General features: G+C 41.2%; 1 protein-coding gene across 19 annotated transcripts in view; it reads left to right on the top strand.

The window, feature by feature from the left end:
• Nucleotides 1-15391, top strand: part of TRIP12 (thyroid hormone receptor interactor 12) — a 495519-nt gene extending 480128 nt beyond the window's left edge. For all 19 annotated transcript variants that reach the window (XM_029615415.1, XM_029615414.1, XM_029615411.1 and 16 more), the window contains 5 exons: nucleotides 1516-1680; nucleotides 11967-12080; nucleotides 12651-12745; nucleotides 12968-13071; nucleotides 13948-15391. In XM_029615415.1, coding sequence (XP_029471275.1) covers nucleotides 1516-1680; nucleotides 11967-12080; nucleotides 12651-12745; nucleotides 12968-13071; nucleotides 13948-14144 — 675 coding nt within the window. In that variant the 3' untranslated portion in view covers nucleotides 14145-15391. The remainder of the gene's footprint in view (nucleotides 1-1515; nucleotides 1681-11966; nucleotides 12081-12650; nucleotides 12746-12967; nucleotides 13072-13947) is intronic.
• The last annotated feature ends 6680 nt before the right edge of the window (nucleotides 15392-22071 follow it).

Here is a 22071-nt window from a genome sequence, read left to right as displayed (position 1 = left end):
TTGATTAGACCTTAATGGCTGCATGGATCTCAATTGAAATTGTTTTCAACAATTTAAAAATCAATCTCCCCTCAGAATCTTAAACACCAAAGCTAAGTAAACAATGTGACTTCATAGGAAGCTGATGCAACTTCATCAATAGCAATGCAACAGTCTCCCATCTAGATCTCCCACACACAATTCTTGCAGCCATATTCTGGGTTACTTGCAATTTCCTCCTCATCCTCTCAGGGAACCCCCCAAATACAAAGCATTGCAGTAATCGGAGGGAATACCAATGCAAACACCACAGGTTTTAATACATTCAACTCCAGAAACTGCTTCAACTGTTTCAACCACTTTAATCTAAAATAAATTCCCATCAAGTTTAATCCCTAAGGACTTCACTTCCTCCACTGCTGCCAATTCCACACCTTCAATAACCAATTTACATTTATCTCTAACAGCTCCAGTCTGCAATATTTCAAATTTTTTTAGGTTTAATACCAACATACTTCTCTTTATGCAAGAACCCTATAGCAGGGCTTCCCAAACCTGTCCTGCAGACCCCACAGCCCAGTCGGGTTTTCAGGATATCCACAATGAATATGCTTGAGATAAATTTGCATATACTGAGCCTGCATGATATGTTAATTTATCTCATGCATATTCATTGTGGACATCCTGAAAACCCTGTGGGGGGGTCCCGAGGACAGGTTTGGGAAGGCCCTGCCCTATAGCATCCAAGCAGTCATTCATTCTCCCAATACCCTCCTCAACTTCCAAAGGGGCTACCACACAGATAACTGCATCTTAAATAAGTGAATCCTGCTCTTGCTACAAAGCAGGACGTCATCACACCAGAGAGATCTTTAACCCAGTAAGTAAAGAACGAAGTTCATGAGCATTGAGAGGCATGGCGTCCCCAACAACAAAACATTGTATTAGTATGATACAAGCTACAAATGCGGTGTGGGTGTGGTCACCCTACAGGTTTAGGAGAATAAATTTAATATTTGAATTGACTGTAATATTTCACCTATGCTGTGGCCATATCCATCCAATAAAGATTTTCGTCTTCGAACAATGTGGTGCCCTAGAGCTTTGTTTAGCATTTAAGTAATGGAATAATTGGGAGGGGAGGAAAGGTTGGTGAAGGGGGGATTATGTAGAGAAAGGAGGCGAGTATGCCCCTGACACAGTTGCATTTGAAATTGGATTGCTGTTGTGATTATTTTTTCTGACAGTAAAGTATGAACATCCATGTGAAAACTTGCCTATGCTATTATTTTTCCCTCTGGATTTCTCCACTAGATGGCAGGGCTATTGAGAACAAATAACACATCTTGTTTCCTAAATGTGAGGGTTTATCTGGTAGTTTTTCTTTCATTTTTGTTTTCTTCACAGGATTGCTCTGAGAACTCGAATACAGTTCTACAATTTTTAATTACGTATTTATAATCTATTTTAATACAATTTTTTTTTATTTGTTGGAACTCTGAAGGCTTATGAACTTAGATTTTATTTGTTCTTTAGACCAAAGAGAGCTTACAGTATGCACTGGAAAGCTTGAAAATAAATGGCTGCTCAGTGGAAGATCTAGGGCTGGATTTCACACTCCCAGGGTTTCCCAACATTGAACTAAAGAAGGGGGGCAAAGATGTACCTGTCACCATACACAATTTAGAGGAATATCTAAGGGTAAGTAGTGCTGTTTTATACTCCAGTTTGATTCTGAATATAAGTTGCCAAATTTTTCGGGCGTGCTTTTTTTTTTTATTGTGCAGGACCCCTAATGGTAATTATATTTATTTGCATAGTCATTTTGGACCTAAATAAACATTGTGTGCGACTATGTACTGGGATTCTTTTTTTTTACTTGATTACAATTTGTAATATACATCAGAATTATAAAAGGGGGTAGATACCTAGCATCATACTCGCATGCACTTAATTTCATATGATTTGCTTGTTATATGCTCATTTTTCTTATTTTTACTTTTTGTATGTTTAAAATAAAGTTGTTTACCTGTAATAGGTGTCTCTGAAGGGTAATTCATCAGTCACATAAATGGGTAATGTGAACTCTCAGCACCATGTGCAGAAAAAGCTTTCCAGAGCTTTTTGGCAGACTACATTTTTTACTGTTCATGCATGGGACTTTCTGTTCTGTAATAGCACAGAAGCTATACTCAGTTCATATCTAGCTGAGCTGCTAGAAGGGAGAGAAAACTTTCAAAAAGGCCTGGAATCCAAACCTACTATCTTGACGGATTGTGTAGACAATATGATATGAATATCTAGACTGAATTCCTATCACAGCCTTGCAGATTTCCTCAAGGAAGGTAGACCTTACTTTGGCAACTGACTTTATCATGACTCTGATGTGGTGGGCCTTGACGTTCACCTCTAAGTTCAGTCCTGTGAGTTGTAACAGGAGGAGATGTAATCTGCTTACCAATTGGAAATGATAAACTTTTATCACTGAATTACCAGTTCTATTGGGCTCATTAGAAAGCTGGATGAACTTTCTCAGGGCTTGAGTCATCTACAGATAAAAATTGAGTAACAGCTGTTTTGCAGTCTAGGGTATGAAGGATCTGCTTCACCATTGTGGGCATATATCTTAGAGAACAATATTGGTTGAGCAAATGATTAAGATGGCAGTTTTGACACCATCTTAGGCAGGAACGCGGGATCCATATGAAGCATCACCCTGTTATGATGAAGTCTAGTGTGAGGTGGATAAGTCATAAAGGCCATCAAACCTAACATTTTCAAAATGGATCAAACAGATGTCTGATAATATTGCATGGTCTCTCTTATTGCCCCCATAGTGTCATCTGTTCTGTTCATGGGAAGTTAGGCCATAACATGAGTTGCATATATCAGATCCCAAAATGAACTCCAATTGAGACCTGCTTTAGATGAAATTTAGAGTATTTAATAATGAGCTCTAATGACTTCAACACCTGGATTAATTTGTTTGCTTCTGACTGAGATGTACTGTTGATCAGTCAATGTTCAAACTGGGGAAAAAAAATACCACCCCCATGCTTTAATTTGCAGAGGAAGTTTGCAACAGCTAAGCATTTGGTGAAAACTCACAGAACCTATGGAACACCAAAAGGCATGGTACTGGAGGTGCAGTATCCTTACTACAAATCTGAGATACCGCCCACGACTTGGGTGTATCTGTGTGAGGGTGTAGATCTTCTTGAGATTAACAAAATATAAGACATTGCCATATTGGGTCAGACCAAGGGTCCATTAAGCCCAGCATCCTGTTTCCAACAGTGGATAATCCAGGCTACAAGTAACTGGCAAGTACCCAAACATTAAGTAGATCCCATGCTACTGATGCCAGTAATAGTGGCTATTCTCTAAGACAACTTGATTGACTTCTCCTCCATGAACTTATCCAAACCATTTTTAAACCCAGCTACACTAACCACACTAACCACATCCTCTGGCAACAAATTCCAGAGCTTAATTGTGTGTTGAGTGAAATAATTTTTTCCGATTAGTTTTAAATGTGCTACTTGCTAACTTCATGGAGTGCCCTTTAGGGAATGGTGAATAAAACGGAAAATGACATAATGCCTCTGTATCGCTCCATGGTGAGACCGCACCTTGAATACTGTGTACAAATCTGATCGCCGCATCTCAAAAAAGATATAATTGCGATGGAGAAGGTATAGAGAAGGGTTACCAAAATGATAAGGGGAATGGAACAGCTCCCCTATGAGGAAAGACTAAAGAGGTTAGGACTTTTCAGCTTGGAGAAGAGACGGCTGAGGGGGGATATGATAGAGGTGTTTAAAATCATGAGAGGTCTAGAACGGGTAGATGTGAATCGGTTATTTACTCTTTCGGATAGTAGAAAGACTAGGGGGCACTCCATGAAGTTAGCATGGGGCACATTTAAAACTAATCGGAGAAAGTTCTTTTTTACTCAACGCACAATTAAACTCTGGAATTTGTTGCCAGAGGATGTGGTTAGTGCAGTTAGTATAACTGTGTTTAAAAAAGGATTGGATAAGTTCTTGGAGGAGAAGTTCATTACCTGCTATTAAGTTCACTTAGAGAATAGCCACTGCCATTAGCAATGGTAACATGGAATAGACTTAGTTTTTGGGTAATTGCCAGGTTCTTATGGCCTAGATTGGCCACTGTTGGAAACAGGATGCTGGGCTTGATGGACCCTTGGTCTGACCCAGTATGGCATTTTCTTATGTCCTTCTATTATCCGAAAGACTAAATAACCGATTCACATTTATCCGTTTTAGACCTCTCGTGATTTTAAACACCTCTATCATATCCCCCCTCAGACGTCTCTTCTCCAAGCTGAACAGCCCTAACCTCTTTAGCCTTTCCTCATAGGGGAGCTGTTTCATCCTTTTTATCATTTTGGTCACCCTTCTCTGTACTTCTCCATCTTTTTTGAGATGCTGCGACCAGAATTGTACGCAGTACTCAAAGTGCGGTCTCACCATGGAGCGATACAGAGGCATTATGACATTTTCCATTTTATTCACTTTCACCTCACCTTTTAACAAGTTCTGTAATCGTTTTGCCTTCCTTACACTTTTCTTAATGCATGGAGTACATCTGAACTGCACTTCTAAGATTGTATTTTTAATCTGTGTCCACGTCTGTTGTACACTTTTAACCTTTGCAGCTGCACCTTTGTTTTTTCTATTTTCCTCATTTTATCAAAGTTTCCCTTTTGAAAATTTAGTTTTAGAGCTGTAGATTTATGTATTGTCCCCCATCCAGTCAGTTCAAATTTGATCATGTTATAATCACTATTGCCAAGTAGCCCCACCACCGTCACCTCTCTCACCAAATCCTGTGTTTCACTAAGAATTCAGTGAAGACTGTCAATTTCTTATGTTAAAAAGTGGAAGAATGGTATTTGAGCACTTGGCAAACAGTCTTATGGAGTCTAGGTATTTCAGGAGTTAAAGTAAGGTACCCTGGGCTTTCCTGCAACTTCTGTATCAAAAGAGATGGCCTTTACCATCCCTTGAATAAAACCTGAGAATGAAAGGCTCTCCTGTTGTAGTAAACACTTCCTCCATTTGCAGAGAGGACTCCAAAAGGAGATCTGGAGAGTAATCCCATTCAAGACTGTTATCCATGGAGTAATGTTGTGAGCTCCAGAAATCAGGAATCCTCTGACTCCAGTTCTTCTAAATAGTGAAGCACAGTGGAACATTGAGATAAGCTTGGTTTCAATCTTCCTAGGACAAAGAAATCAGCTCAAGTTCCTAGGCCTGTATTACTATGTCAAACTTCTTAGAAAGTAGATTGAGGAACCTAGTAAATCTCTGCAGTGACCCACCTAATCTGAAGGAGAGAAATCCACTGGCAAGTCACATCCTCCTAGGACAAGCAGGATGGTAGTCATCAACATGGGTGACATCATCAGATGGAGCCTGGCATGGAAAATGTATGACAGTTTCTAGAAACTTTGACTGGCACACTGAGCATGCCCAGTATGCCACTATCCACATGGGGTCCCTCTTAAGTCTCTTCTTTTCCGTGGAGCTATCGTCTCACAGTTGTGGAGCTCTACTTTTTTTTTCATATATTTCAAGTAATTTTTGTTTTGGTTGAGCAGTATTTGGGTGGATCCTTGAGTACTGTGGCAGATAACCACACCCATGGGGAGGAGCCACAGTACTAGGCTAGACGCAGAACGCACAAACACAGTTAGTTCTTTATTATACAGCTTGAAGAGTACCACCAGAGGTGGCAGTAGTGAGTCAGTCTGGTAGTTGCAGTCTCAGGGACCTCGGCAGAGGAAGCTCTTCTCACCCTGTTGGTTTCCGCAGCAGGTTTCCCAGCAAGGTAGTACTGTGGATGAGATAGACTGAGAGTTAAGTACTCACTAGGGGGCGGATTTTAAGAGCCCTGCTCGCCTAAATCCGCCCAAATCCGGGCGGATTTAGGCGAGCAGGGCCCAGCGCGCCGGTGAGCCTATTTTACATAGGCCTACCGGCGCGCGCAGAGCCCCGGGACTTGCGTAAGTCCCGGGGTTTTCTGAGGGGGGCATGTCGGGGGGCGGGCCCGAACCGCGCGGCGTTTTCGGGGCGTGTCGGGAGCGTTCCGGGGGCGTAAATCCCCCGATAAAGGTAAGGGGGGGGTTTAGACAGGGCCGGGCGGGTGGGTTAGGTAGGGGAAGGGAGGGGAAGGTGAGTGGAGGGAACGGGGGTAGGCTGTGCGGCTCGGCGCGCACCGGCTATACGGAATCGATAGCCTTGCGCGCGCCGATCCAGGATTTTAGCGGATACGCGCGGCTACGCGCGTATCTACTAAAGTCCCGCGTACTTTTGCTGGCGCCTGATGCGCCAGCAAAAGTACGCCAAATCGCGCGGTTTGAAAATCTACCCCTAGGTGTTTGCTGTAAGTATGTGATTCCACCAGGTTGTAGAAGAAGCTACAGGCACTGAGGCAGGGAGAGCAGGCCCTCGAGGAGCGAGTACCTGTTACCTGTAAGGCACCTGAAATAAAACAGAGGGGCCCCGAGGAGCGAGTACCCAGGTTAGCAGTTACCCCATAGGGCAAGGAGAGAGCTTCCAGCGGCAGCATGGAAGCAGCAGAGTAGCATAGACAGGAACGGATTCGAGTTCTTGCTAACTCAACGAGCTAGCAAATTAGAATAGGTTATATACCCGGATGGTGTGACGTCAGCAAGGGGGAACGCCCCAGAGGTTCGCGCCAAGGTTGGAATAAAGACGTGGGTGGCGCGCGCACACCCTAGTAAGTATCTGGGAGGAGCATGGCGGGAGGCTGCACCATAGCCGTTCCGGGGTTACCAGAGAGGTTGCCTTGTAGACGTGGCGGTAGCCATCTTTCCTAGGTAAGCGGGAGGAGCAGTGAACAAGGTGAGGCAAACGGGGCGAAGCCGTCTAGCACAGACGGACGCAACAATTTTCCTGGTCGGTTTCGACTTTTCCTGCGCCAGGGTCCCTCTTCTTCCTACTGGCTTAGGGTGGCGTGGTAAGCTTTCTCCTTCCTGTGCAGTCAATTCCCAGTGGTGTCTCACACTCGGTGTCCGCTTGGTACCAACCGCTCACCGGGTCTTTCTTGTAATGGTGTAGTTTTCGTTGTCCGGTGTCCACAGACCATGTCCCTTACAAATCTGCATGAGATTTGTATGCTCTGCCTGAGGACATTGCACGATGTCAGGGAGTGTTGTTTTTGCAACCAGATGACCCCCAAAAGGCTGTCGCGCCCATCTAGATAAAATGGAGAAGCTCTTGGATTCCAAAAAATCTGAACCTTTGACTCCAGTGTAGGGGGCGTTGACTCCGAGAGGCCATGGGGACCCGATGGACACCGAGCCTTTGCTGTCCACTCCTTCACCGGGGTCCCCCTCTGGAGAGAGAGGCAGGAGATCCTCAGTCATCTGTATCTTCGCGCTTCAGGTCAGGATGTCTCCATCCTCCTTGGCACTGGGGAATGACCAGGCTGAGCACTGAGTAAAGTCCCGGAAACATTGACACCAGTCACAGTCTTTGCAGGGCATTGGGCTCGGTTCAGCACCAGCCATGATGCCCCTGAAGCGACCCCCATAGAGAGGAGGTACCATCCTCAATCAAGCCCAGGCATCCCAGACATTCCCCACAGATGCCGGTGCTGGGCACCATTCTCCCTCAGGGCTCTGAGGGAGTTCTGGTGATGCTTCCTCCTCCTCTGTCCGTCTTGTCCTCGGCAAACTGTCAAGAGGAGTTGGACCACAGGGTGCAATGGTGGTGGTCCAAGCCCTACAGGGCATCGAGCCACCAGCACTTCCACCAATGCCGGAGCCTGCACCCTCAGTGTTGGCACCACTGTTGGAGCGCCTCCTTGTCCTCCTTGGCATTCTCCCGATGCAGCCGCTACTGGTGCCCAGGAGTCCATAGACACCCTGGCAGCCACTGTTGCCTCCTCCATCCGGTGCGATTCCCATTGTGGGTTCCTCCAAGGAGGAAGGCCCGGCGCAGCCCGCAGCTCCGCCAAGGCTCTTGGTTCCACAACCAGCGTTCCCCGGTCCGGTTCTGGATCCATCAGTACCCTCTGTGCCCCTATGACCCATGGGGGGGATGATATTTTTGAGTCCTCGTCTGATGACTCAGGGGACCCTCCCTCAAACCCTTCTCCGGAGGAGCGGTGCTGGTCCCCACCTGAGTACTTGACCTTTGCAGGGTTTGTCCGGGCCATAGCAGAAACCCAAACCATTTTAGCTTCTGACAGAAGAGGATGCCAGGCATAAGATGTTGGAGGTTTTCCAGTTTGTCAATGTCCCAAAGGAAGTGGTGGCTGTCCCCGTGCATAAGATCTTCAAGGAGTTACTCCTTAGAATTTGGGAACACCCCATCTCTGTGCCTCCAGTAAATAGGCTGATGCTGTCTATCTGGTACAGCAGACCTTGGGGTTTGAGAGGTGTCAACTCCCATATCAGTCTGTTATGATGGAGTCTGCCCTCAAGAAGGCCAAGCGTTCCCTTACCCATGCCTCCATCTCTAGGAGTCAAGAGCACAGAGTGCTGGATGCACTGGGCAGGAAGATGTTTCAGGGGCACCATGTTGATTACCTGTATTGCTTCCTACCAGCTATATTTATTTATTTATTTAACACTTTTCTATACCGACCTTCATGAAAAATTTCATATCAGATCGGTTTACATGTAACAAAGAGTATAACTTAAATAAGAACAATTCACTAGAAGCGGAAGTTACATATAACAAGGGTAGATAACTTGGAGGCTAGGCTAGTCAGGGTAAAGGACAGTGTAACTGAAGAGAACTAGAAAAGGCAATGAAACAAAAGAAACGGCGGCTTAATTATAATGTCTAAACATGGCGGGGCGTTAGCCGGTAAAGCAGAGTCCTGTCCGGTTGACAATTAATGGCTTAGAAAGTTAGGGGAAGGCCTGGAGGAAGAGCCAGGTCTTAAGTTTTTTTCGGAAAGTTCGAGGGCAAGGTTCTAGTCTGAGGTCAGTGGGCATATTGTTCTAGATAGTTGGACCCGCTGTAGAGAATGCTCGTTCTTTGGTGGATGATAGTCGAGTGGCTTTTGTTGGGGGAACTTGCAGGGTAGCTTTGTATGCTTCTCTTATAGGTCTTGAGGATGAATATAATTTGAGAGGAATCTGGAGGTTTAGTTGTTGCTGATTGTATATGGTTTTATGAATTGTGGTGAGGGCCTTGTGCATTATTCTATATTTTATTGGCAGCCAGTGAAGGTTCGTAGTATGGGAGTGATGTGCGAACCTCTGTTGGTGTTGGTTAGGATTGTGGCTGCCGAATTCTGGAGCATCTGTAATGGTTTGATAGAGGAGAAAGGGAGTCCGAGAAGGAGAGCGTTGCAGTAATCTGTTTTGGAAAAGAGCGTGGTTTGGAGCACGGTCCTGAAATCCTGGAAATGGAGGAGAGATTTGAGCCTTTTCATAACTTGGAGTCTATAAAAACCATCCTTGGAGGTGTTGTTGATGGATTTCTTTAGATTCAGGTGGTTATCGAGGATGACTCCTAGGTCCCTTACTTGTGAGATCTGGGTGTTGGATCTGCAGTACTCCTGGAAACGAGTCCAGGAATTATCAGAGCATCTTCCCCAGCAGCAACAGGACACTTTTTTATGGCTCTTGTCCAGCAAGGCTTGGAATGTGGCAAGCACGAAGTACGCTCCATCTATGACGTGTTAGAAACGTCTGCTAAGGTGGCAGCGGAGAAGCTTGCAAAACTCCCATGCACTGGCGAGAACCTTTTTGGTGATAAGGTGAGGGATGCTGTGGCTCAGTTGAAGGATCACCATGAGACCCTTCAGCATCTTTCGGCCATCAGACCCACTGGCCTCTGCCAGGAAGTCCTTGCGGAGGTCTTTTTACCGCCAAAGGAAATATCCTCCGGCTTCTCTTGCCTGTGCTCATCATTTGAGTTCTAGGGGCCACCCCAGACAGCAGCAGACTCCCAGGCCTCAGCTGAGCCCCACTATGGGGTTTTGACTGGCTGTGGGGGAGCATAAGCTAATCAGCCTTACCCTTGACGCCGGGCCCTCCGGTCGGAGGCCGGCTACGGTTCTTCGTGGACCACTGGCCCAGAGTCACCTCAGACCAATGGGTCCTGTCCATCGTTAGAGGGTATCGACTCAACTATCTGGGTATTCCAGTAGACAATCCTCCATGTCCCTCTGGGGGTCAGTCCTCGCATCAGAAAATACTCTTGATGTAGTTCTCTACCCTCGTAATGGCCAGAGCAGTCAAGCCTGTCCCATTGCGGCAGGAAAGGAAGGGTGTTCTATTCTTGCTTTCTCCTAGGACAAGCAGGATGATAATCTTCTCATATGGGTGACATCATCAGATGGAGCCCAGTATGGAAAACTTTTGTCAAAGTTTCTAGAAACTTTGACTGGCACACTGAGCATGCACCATGCCTCTATCCACGCGTCCATGCAGGATCCCTCTTCAGTCTCTCTTTTTCCTCGAAGCTTTCGCCTTGCGACTATAAAGCTTATGCTACATTTTTGTGGAGAACTGTTCCAGTCTTGTTTTTCTTGTCATGCTGGGTCCTCTACCTCTGGGGTTTAGTTAGTGGTCATCTCGGTAAGTCTTATGTTCGAGGTTGATTCTGAATGGTGCTACTTTCCAGGGTCATCAACCACGCATTGGATTCTTTTTCCTATGGTGTCATCTGGTTTTCACCGATGCTCCCAGTGCCCCCAGACTATGTTCATCATAGTCTGGGGGCACTTTTTTATCAGAAAGCATTGGAAGGATAATTTGAGTAATGCCATGTGCAGTCACATGACCCGCTTGTGTCATGCTTATTGAAAGAGAGAAACACTGATCTTGTATTCCCAAAGCTTTAGTTTTTCATCCTGAATGTGTTTTAATTTGGACTTACCAGTTCTATAAGCTTTGGACATTATCACTATCCAAATTTGCTGAATTAGTTGCTTCTTAGATTGTGTTAATTTCACATTTTGGAATAGCCAATGAGCTTTATCTTGCCACCTATAGATCAACCTGGAAACTCCATGGGCCTTCAAATAGTGTTTCTAGGAGAACCTGAGAGGTTATCCTTAGTGCTTTCCCAGTACTCCTCTAATGTGAATCTGCTCCACTATCAACTCAGTTGTCTAAATGGTAGGATGTTAGCCCTTTTCTCATTCCCTGTCTATTTGTTTTAACACATACCAGTTCCTATTAATCCCAGCAGCACCAAATTCCATAGGTCTTCCATATTCCTCTACAGTGGAAATAGTGAAAACAGCGCAAACCGAAGTGCAAAAGCTGTACCTGCAAACTGGACTGCCTGAGCCATAAACCTTCACTGCTTACTGTGGCATCTCAGCAAGAAAAAAAAAAAAAGCATTGGCTGTCGCAACTGTTCCCAAGCATCGAACTCAACTCCTTGTCAGGGAGCAGAAAGTCAAAAGTATAATAAACAGCAAGAGTGCAGATACGTTAACCCAGTCAAATGGATAAGCTGCTGAGCTCTACTTAGACATGGCAGATTAGTGGTGGTCATCCACCTCATCTGCCCACTAATTTTGTTCTGTGCATGGTGATTTAATTTGCTAAAAAAAAATAACTCCTGAATTGATCTGTCATGTTTTGTTTTGTTATTTTTAGTAGGGTTGGAGTGATTTTAGATATTCCGAAACAATTAAGGTCTTTTATTTTGAATGTGTGTGTATATATAGTAAAACTGGTTCTGTTTGTTCTAAAATGTTAGGGCTTCTCTGTCTGATTTACTTCAGGTACTTTACTTTTTTTTTTTTCACTCTCTGTAATTCTTTTGTGATTACTTCAGTCTGTTGATGGGAGTATAGGAATAGGTTAAAGGGTGGGTACAATTTTTCTCTTGAAGGTAAGGTTGCCTTTACTTTCAGGAGGACAAAGTAATCTCAGCTCAGATGCAGGGAGGTCACATTCATGTTTTTCTTTAAGATAATATGGCCAAGCATCCTGTTAAGATTGTGTTCTTTCTTTTTAGCTGGTCATTTACTGGGCACTAAACGAAGGTGTTTCCAGACAGTTTGACTCCTTCAGAGATGGATTTGAATCGGTCTTCCCTCTTGGTCATCTTCAGTATTTCTATCCTGAGGAGGTTTGTATAATGTAGAGGATGTGCATTAGCACTAGTGATCACAGTAGTGATGGGTGTGTAAAAAAAAAAAAAAAAAGTGCTCATGGATCACACTTCACTCTCAGTAATTCAAGCATCATAACTAGATTTTCAGAAGTGTGCAGGGAAATATTTTTTTTGTTTAGTGCATCAAGATCATTTCATTTATTGTTTAGCTCACTAAAATCATTTAGTGCACACAAAATAAAACAAAATCACCACCCTAATTTTCTGTGGTTTCTGGCTATTCTCTATAGTGATCCTGTAAGCATAAAAGTAAAATGAATGTCCATAAGTCCAGTTTCTCACTTTGTTTCCTATTTTAGCCTAGGGCTCAGCAATGTTATAAGTTGATATAAAACATATTTAAAAGGATCATTAATTCAAAGAATCTATTTTAAAATGACATTGGAGTCTACTTCTGCTTTAATTTCATAATTTCTTAGGACCAATTGTTTCACCACAAGTTTTTAATTTTCGCATTACATAAACTTGCACTGTATATTTAAATTTGTGCCAGATATCAATACATGACTGTGTTTTGGTATGTAGTTGGATCAGCTCCTATGTGGTAGCAAAATAGACACGTGGGATGTGAAGACGTTGATGGAGTGCTGCAGGCCAGACCATGGCTATACCCATGACAGGTATATATGACTTGTTGCCAAAAACGCAAATTGCTATGCAGATGGTAAAAGTGACTGTACACTAGAGAATGTCTTAATCAGAAAGCAAGACATTAAAAAGACATCCACACAAATTGTTTTTAGTGGTTGTATAAAATAGTGCAACATATAGAGAGTTGCTTTTATAGGTTAAAAAGAATCTGATAATTGTTTGGCTTTACATCATATACTTTTTTTTTTCAGTCGAGCTGTAAAGTTCCTGTTTGAGATACTCAGCAGTTTTGACAGTGAGCAGCAGAGACTCTTCCTCCAATTTGTTACCGGTAGCCCCAGATTGCCTGTAGGAGGTGAGTTGAGGTTTTTGTTGTTTGTGTTTTTTTTTTTATTAAAGCTACTCATTGCTTTGGTTTTTATTTTTAGCATATATTGACTCATTTATTACTATTTCTGTTTCATGATAGGGAATGTTGCCATCTTTTCAGTAATCAAGACAGCTCGAGTTCATCTCTGCTGGCATACGTTTTGTTGATTAGCAATCTGGGTGGCAGGTGCTGCTAAGAATCTTTTCTTGATTTTTCTGGTCTCTAATAGGCTCACCCTTTTCCTTTAATAGGAAGAAAAAGGGAGGCCAGGAAGTGCTCTAATCTTTTCTCCGTGCAAATAGTTTTAATATCTGTCACCTTGTTATCGAATAGCTTGAAGACACTGTGCCAGTGCAGACCTTAAAGGCAAGCATTACGCTGCAGGGAAAAATCTGGTGGCTTGTGTGATTAAAAAGGTGCACTGTCCATTAAGTTCAGTCTTCAGGCCTGGCACACTGTGCTAATTCTTTTTCTACCCTGAAGAAACAAAACTGCTTGAACAGGTAAAATGTCCTCAAACCTCTTGAAGTCGTAACTGTAACGAAAGAGTCGTTGACATTTTTATGCGTGCAAAGGTTCTCCAAACTCGGAAAACAGCCAGTTTCCTTTAGAATAAGTTAAGCCTTCTAAAAGTTGAGCCAATTTGAATCAACTTATCTAGACCTTTTTTTTTTTTTATTTCACTAATTTTAAACTAATATCTTTTTGCTTTTGAATTGTGGCCTTCATAGTTGCAAATAATAGTTCTGTAACTTTTTTTTTTCTGTACACTATTTATTAAATAACCTCAGCAATTTTACTATTACACAAATACATTGTCGTCTTTTTTTTTTTTCCCCCCTCTTCCTCATGCTCCATCAGGCTTCCGGAGTTTGAATCCTCCATTGACAATTGTTCGTAAGACATTTGAGTCCACAGAAAATCCAGATGACTTCTTGCCCTCCGTTATGACCTGTGTGAACTATCTCAAGTTGCCGGACTATTCAAGCATTGAAATAATGCGTGAAAAACTGTTGATAGCTGCAAGAGAAGGGCAGCAGTCATTCCATCTTTCCTGATCTCAATGAAAAATGAAATGTCTGCCTGTTACAGAAAAAGAAAAAAAAATCATGATTTCTTTTCTAAATGTATCACCTGAGTCAAGGCAATGTGTTATGCCTTCTTGTTGTAGAAAAACAGCTTGCAGATTATTAAAAAAAAAGAATAAATAAAAAGGACATTTGGGTTGATATATCCATTAATGGCCCCAAGGACTTACAATGATCAGGCCCTAAAAAGTTGTTGTGACAGTTTTTTCTTTAGCAAGTTCTTGTTTAAATTATCATTTATTTGATGAGTGAAGTTTTTAACTTGCTTTGCTGTGTGAAATTTGAAAAAGAAAAAAGAAAGGGATTGTTTTTTCAGGCTGGAACAATAAATGTCGCTGTGCAGTTTAATACTGGGCTGTGTGTCTCCATCTAGCTAAGTCTGCAGTTTTTTTTTTCTCCTCCAAAGACACCTTTTGTGTACATAAGTACAGGAATTAAATCACATGTATTTGGAAAGTTTAGTTCGCTACTATAGTTATGTGTATTGTCATTTCCCTACAATTTTTACCTCCCTCATGTATCATCTAATGTGCAATTCACCTAGTATTTGTGCGACACTCACCAAACATTAGCTGGTTAGCATGGGCCTTCCACTGCTCATGGTTTCCCTGCAAATTAAGATATAATTTAAATTTTACTGAATGAAAATATATTGTCAAAATATAAATTCAACCTCTGTACCTAGGTAGGACTTTTCTTATAGCTTAGTTTTAAAGTAGTGGTTAGGATTGTCTGCAGCCCTTACATGATGAATTTATATACTGTTTACACAGTGGTTACAGGCAGCAACAGCCTCCTTACAGGGGCCAGGAAGACTTTTCTTTGGTTTAGTTGAAAACTTCAAAAGACGGGGCTGGCCAGTATTTATTACCATATGGCCAGAGCATTTCAGATTGATGTAAAGGGGGTTTCTTGTTTTGGGATTTTTTTTTTTCCCAATGAAGCAGCAGTTTCATTCCCTATAAAGAAAACTTATTTTTTTCTTTTTCTTGTTAAGTTCATGTTTAATTTCTTATATAGGTTTTTTTTTGTTTTTTTACCTCCCCCCAGTGCAAGCTTGGAACAAAACAGATCAGCCTTTGTCGTTTGACACAGATAAAAGCACCTGTTTAAAATGCTCTGTCCACTTGTTTTATGTGCTGATTTCTCAGATCTGCAATAATTTACTTCATCAGGTTACTGTTTTTACCTGAATATAAATAAAGAAGTTTGCTTCACCTTTTTGTTCCTAGTTTTATATACACTGTTAGTGATGTTAATGCAAATAGCTATTTTAAATTGACACAGTTCACAGTTGCTCTCAGAGATCTGCGAGGAACTTGTACCCAGCCTTGAAACCTTTTTAACGTGGACAGTTATTGACCACAAAAATGTGACTGAAACATCTGAATATTTCGAGTCTTAATTCCACTCCAAACAAGTTAGCATGGAGGACATATGTTTCCTTTGGAGATGAGCATGAGGTACAAATAGTACTGGGGTTTATTTGCTGGCTCTTACATATCCATGGAAACTGGGAACTATTTCTCATCTGACTTGCTTAAGCCTATGAGAAATAAAACTTCTGAGCTTAAGTTCAGGAATTTTTCTAGAAACATTTGCTTTATTTTAAGTGAATAACACATTGTTCTGTTTTATTTGGCTCCTGTCAGTGTGTTTGAGTTTTTGTTTAGGAAAAATTACATTTGTTTTTTTCTTCATATGAATTTTTACAAATGATTTGAATCATTAAATTACAATTTTGTGAAGAACTACAGCACACAATGTAAGTCATTACAGAATCAATCATAGAGCAGTTTAGAATTTCTGTTGTGCATAGGAACTTCTATAAAAAATGACAATTTGATTTAAACATTCAGTTAAATTCAAATGGAAGACATTTCAGATTATTAAGTGATCAAAATTATTCTGATATTGTTGGATAAACTTGAGCACAACTTATGGAACTATTTCTAACGTTCTTGAAGCCCTTTTATTTTTATCTAGAAGGCTGTTGAATTGATACAATTCTATTATATTTTTCCTTAAAATGCTTTTGGTTTGATTTGTTTTTATGTCACTGTTTTTTACTAATTGTATGCGCTTCTGTAGAGCTGTCCTATTATTCTTTACTTCATATGTATACATGTACAGTATTCAGGTAGGGGGTTTTAAAGAAAATGTGTTCTCCTGAAATTATACTTCTCCTATGTTTGGAGCATTTACTAAGATTGTTCATGGAATCATGTTTGTAACTTGCATAAGTCAAAATTAGTCACTCTACAAGCAAGATTTGATTCCAGCTGCTGGGATGGGTAAAGCAGTCGGGGACATTCAGTTTAATTGACTGATGCTCCTTGCCTGTATTTTTTTGTACATGCTGGAATGACATTTCAATAATTCCACTGTGGGTCACAAGGAAACCTTTTCTTATTGCATTTGTTTAAAAAAAAAAAGACTTTTTAAATATAAAACACTTAGAAAAGTATTGCTGCTATTATCTTACTGTTTTAAGACAACCACTATGTGCAGAATTAGCTTGATGGAAAAACTCTGAGCTCAGCATATATACTGCAGCTTTACAACTAAACTTGCATATGTCAGCAACATCTCTTGTGCTGTTTTTTCCCCTCCCTGCCTCCCCAAGATGGGTTGCCCAAAGAGCAATGTTCCCTTGGCAGCCAGAGGGGCACCACCTCTGAGATGTACTCTGTGACTGTGGCTGCCATAATAATGGCAGTTATGTCTCCTCCCTCTTTGGCTCTGAGCATGCCACTTCTGCAGTGTACCCAGGCCTGACCAGCCCTAACAGATAGGGAATCTAAAACTGGATCCCCCACATTGCAGTACCTTAGCATTGGGACCAGCTCAATTCATGCGCATCTTAGTTTTAGATCACACCTTCCTCTTCTTTGAAGAAGCAGGTTACAAAATTGGCAAAATAAAAAACACTTTATCCAATTTGGCAATAATACTTGTGAATATCAGAAATGCACTTGAACCATCTTCTAAGAAGAATGCTCAGCATGCTACTTTTTGGTGGTTTTGACTCCTGTTCGATAATGATTTGACTTGCTGTAAATCTGATCTGGTGTCCAATAGCTAATAGTTTGTGTATTACTACCTGGTTATGAACAATGTGCAACTGTTTTTCTACCTGATTCATTTGAGATTGGTCTGAAATACCTAAAAAATGTTCTGCTTATCAGCATTTTGGTGCTTGCTGTTGTTTCTCCCAAGAGCTTTTCTGGAATGAGAGGGATGGGCAAGTGGACCGTACAGAAGGAAAATCTACCCTGACTGGAAACAGGTCCTATGCCAGAGCTCTTACAAGAAAAAGAACAAAAAGCCACTCTCTCTTCCCTGGATTTGGCAATTAAAAACAGATTTTTGTTTTCAGAAGTAATCTTAATTGCTGCTATAAAAAGTACATTTGAATTTTGAGAAAACAGAATTCCATTGTGTGTAATATGTACTAAGATTCTACTGATTCAGAAAATTGAAAATCAGAAATGCTTTGGCAGTTACATACCATATTATATAGAAAATATACATTTAGTCTGTTTATTAGCTCATGTATACCTTTTGGTTGTACCTGTACATAGTGCAAACTTTACTATTGATACTTTTGAAAAAGGTAACCCTGATGCAATTTAGCATTTGTATCTGATTCCCAGCCTTAATGATAGACAATGTTTGCCACGACAATTGCAAATAAAGGGCATGATCCACTAACAGACCAATATGCAAAGCCATTTAGCCAGATAACTGACAAGTTGTACAACTAAATGGCGAGTTCTCTGTGAACAAGCAAAAATATAACCATACATGATAGGCGATATCAGACGGTGCTGAGTCAGGTCCTTTTTCTCTCATAGATCAGAAATTTTAACTTTACTTTCTGAGCATGTGCGGGACTTCCCATGCTTGCACCCCCACACATGCCTCTCCATCAGTCTGTTTTCATCCACATTGCAAACAGTCAGGAAATGTTTTTCCAACATCACGTCAAAACTCAGAATGTCAACTGGTAAAATATTTTCAGAAAAAAGTGACATTTTATGTCCAATCTTAGACTTGCATTCATCATATTTGAAATGCCTTGGTTTGGAACGTGATACAGTCAATTGTAGCCCATACGGCAGAATGCTCCTGAGAGCACTGGCCTACAGAGAACTCGGATTCAAATATGAGCAAGCAAGCTCATTAGATTGGTATAAATTTTATTTTTATGGTAAGGATTGGGCATGCAAGAATACAGCACCTAATCTTATTATTGAATACTTTGACTGCCTAAAGATTGAAGGGGTTATATAGAGAGAGGGGGAAAAATGGATAAAAGTGTATGTGGCTGTACACATCAAGCGATGGGCTCCATTGTTAATCGTGTAAGGATTACCCATATAACCATGTTCTGTATTGAATTTGCTATGTTCCTCCTTGTTCTTGTTTTTGTATTGACAAATGCAGCACCACCTGTTTTTGAATAAAGATATTTCAAACTAGATTGGCATAAATAATAAAAAAAAAAAAAAGAAGAAGAAACCGGATTTGTCAAATCTTGACTTGAATTGCCAAGAATCAGCATAAATAGAGATACCTTCTGCACCAAAACATAGGCTCTAAAAGTCACCGGTGCCTAAAAAGCACAGTGCAGAACCATCTGTGCCGAGAATCACCAGTGCTGAAGAAGCACAGTACAGAACCATCAACAGAGATTCGCTGGCACCAAGAAAAAGGCAGCACAAAATACTGGTTGCCAAAACCTCTGTTCAGGCAATCTCCATCAAGAGAGAGGGCTCTTCAACATCAAGCACAGCCTCACATCCCATGCAAGCAAAGAAAAGAGACAGAATCAATAAATGTCAGATATTTACCGTCTCTTTTAGAGCCACAGACAACATCAGGAAATGCAGACATTCTACCACAACAACCAATGCAAGAATATCATGCCTTTGTGCAGAAACTATGGGCAGACTTCGCAAAAACATACATGAGACAAATGCTAAAAAAGAAACATCTTTCCCACAAATAATACTAGAAAAGTTAAAGCAAAGGTTCTGCCATCTTTTTTTGAGAAAAAAGAAAAGCATCTGGAGAAGATGGCTGGGAAGAAACAAAAGTCAGAAATATAGTCTATAGATGACTCCCAAAGTTCTTATGATTCCATGCCAATAGAATCAGATGTACTATCTCTGGATCCAGCATGTGACTCCTCACCAGAACAATGGAGGAGTTTATACCACTACCAGAAGTCATAATACACCCTTTTTTTTTTTTTTACAGAAAATTTGCAAGCAATACCATTTAATCTAGAAAAAGATACTGAAGAAACTAGCAAGTTAAAAGGAGTCCTAAGATTCATCCAACCTCTGAAATAATATAAAGCAGTGCCAATTCATGAAGCAATGTTGAAGATACAAATGAAATTATGGTAAACACCATTCACCATACCACCAATAGCAAAGAACATTGATATAAAATTAAAAAATGCCCAGGACACATGAAATTATAATTCCCATATAACTCCTTAATTGTGGAATCTGCCATGAAAAGAGCAAAGACTACCAAATCCTATTCAAATTCACCTCCAGGAAAAGGTCCAAGACTCAATGATACAGTAGGAAAAAGTTAATCAAGGAACTACTTTATATTCAAGAATAAGAGTGCATCAGCTGCAAATGATTCAGTATCCTTATAATAACTTCAAAATTTCAACAGCATTCACAAAAGTTACCAGAAGAGGATCTACGATCATTCATTGATGTCATAGTAGACACAAAGGAATGTGCAAAACATATGACTTGTTCAGTTTATGACGCTGATACCACCACCAGATTATCTGCGACTGCCATAACAGCAAGAAGGCTAGCTTGGCTAAGAGCATCAGGCTTAAGAGATTATATACATGAGAAAATAGCCATATAATGGCAATTTATTTGGCGATAAAGTGAAGAAAATAGTAGAGGTGATAAAGAACCAGAAAGGTGGAGGGTCTTCATTGGATGTTATACGAGGAGAGATTGAAGAATCTAAATATGTACACCCTGGAGGAAAGGAGGAGCAGGGGTGAATATGATTCAGACCTTCAGATACTTGAAAAACTTTAACGATCCAAAGACAACGACAAACCTTTTCCGTCAGAAAAAAATCAGCAGAACCAGAGGTCAAGAGCTGAGGCTCCAGGGAGGAAGACTAAGAACCAATGTCAGGAAGTATTTCTTCACAGAGAGAGTGGTGGATGCCTGTAATGCCCTTCCGGAGGAAGTGGTGAAGTCCAAAACTGTGAAGGACTTCAAAGGGGCGTGGGATAAACACTGTGGATCCATCAGGTCTAGAGGACGTGTATAAAGAGGAGGCAGCAAAACACTGCACGGAGCGGCAGTAGCCACAGAGGCATTCACGGAGTGGGATGCCAGTGGCCAGTGGTTGGTGTTCCACCTTCACGGAGCAGAAGAATGGAGGGCTGCTATCTCCAAATTTAAAAAAAACAAACAAAAAAAAACCAGGGGTGGGTAAGAGTATGTAAAATTAACGGAGAGTTCATAGGCTATAGGTATTACCAATTATTAGACTTATTCAATATTTGTTGATAGTTAATGTGGCTTTCAATGCATATCCAGCATAGCTCTCTGCTTCAACGGCAGGGGAGAAGAAAAACTGATACTTCACGCATATCCAACATAGCTCTCTGCTTCAACGGCAGGGGAGAAGAAAAACAACCAATAAGGGCTGAATAACATAGTCTGGGTAAACAAATAAGTATGGGTGTAGCTTGCTTGTTGCGGCGGTTACTACCCCTAACTAATCAAGCTTGATATTTCACTTGGATGCAGCTCCATCACTGCTCTCTGCATTAATGGTGGGGGTGAAAGGGAAATAGAAGCTAGGGTTGCTAAGAGCCAAGAGAAACAGATAAGTATGAAAGGAAAGAAGTGTGAAGCTTGCTGGGCAGACTGGATGGGCCGATTGGTCTTCTTCTGCCGTCGTTTCTATGTTTCTATATACAACTCTGCAGTTTCTCACTTCTCACCAGGACTCATCAGGCGAAAGATAATACAAACAACCATACAAGAGATCATACTTCTATAATCAAAGAAGCAGATATAACCCATACATGAGACAATGCCCAATCATCATGCAACAGCACCAAGCCAGATAACAAACATGAAACAGATCACAAACAGATGCAGAATAAACAGCCTCCCCAAAAATTCACTTTAGCCTTTTGACTGCCATCAAAACTATTGCAAAAAAAAAAAAACCTTCCCAGAACTGGAAGTAGGGGGAAGACTATAATTTTTCAAATATCACTGGAGTTAAGTAGCAACCAACAGATACTTCCTGATTAAAAAAAAAACCCAAACAGGTGGTCTTCATCTGATATTGAATTTCAGGGACTTAAAACATTTTTCTAAAAACAGAAAAATTCAAAATGAATTCAAGAGGAACAATATTACAGGATGGAGACAGGCTAATATCCCTAGATCTAAAAAATGCGTATTTGTATATCCCAATCAACAAAGCTCACAGATGATAACTAAGATTTCCCATGAGGGACCAACATTACCAATACAAGGTGTTACCTTTTAGCCTAGCAGTAGCACCCAGATAATTCACAAAATGTTTAGCAGTTGCAGCAACTCACCTGAGAAAACAGAACGTACTAGTATTTCTATGCTTAGGTTACTGGCTAATATTGAAGGTATCCTACAAGGATTCACTCACAAATACAAACTTAATAAAAACGCATTGTCCAAGGGTCATAATAAATTATGCAGAATCATTATTGGAGCCAAAACAATATTGAGTTCATAGGAGCACCGCTATATATGACCAAAGGGAAAGCATTCTTTCTGATACAAAGAGTGAACAAATTAATCAGCAAAAAATGTGCAAAGAAATTGATTACAGCCAA

This window comes from Rhinatrema bivittatum, chromosome 9 (assembly GCF_901001135.1).
Source record: "Rhinatrema bivittatum chromosome 9, aRhiBiv1.1, whole genome shotgun sequence".
Taxonomy (NCBI): domain Eukaryota; kingdom Metazoa; phylum Chordata; class Amphibia; order Gymnophiona; family Rhinatrematidae; genus Rhinatrema; species Rhinatrema bivittatum.
The sequence above is the reverse complement of the archived record's forward strand: the minus strand, read 5'-3'. Positions and strand labels throughout refer to the sequence as shown.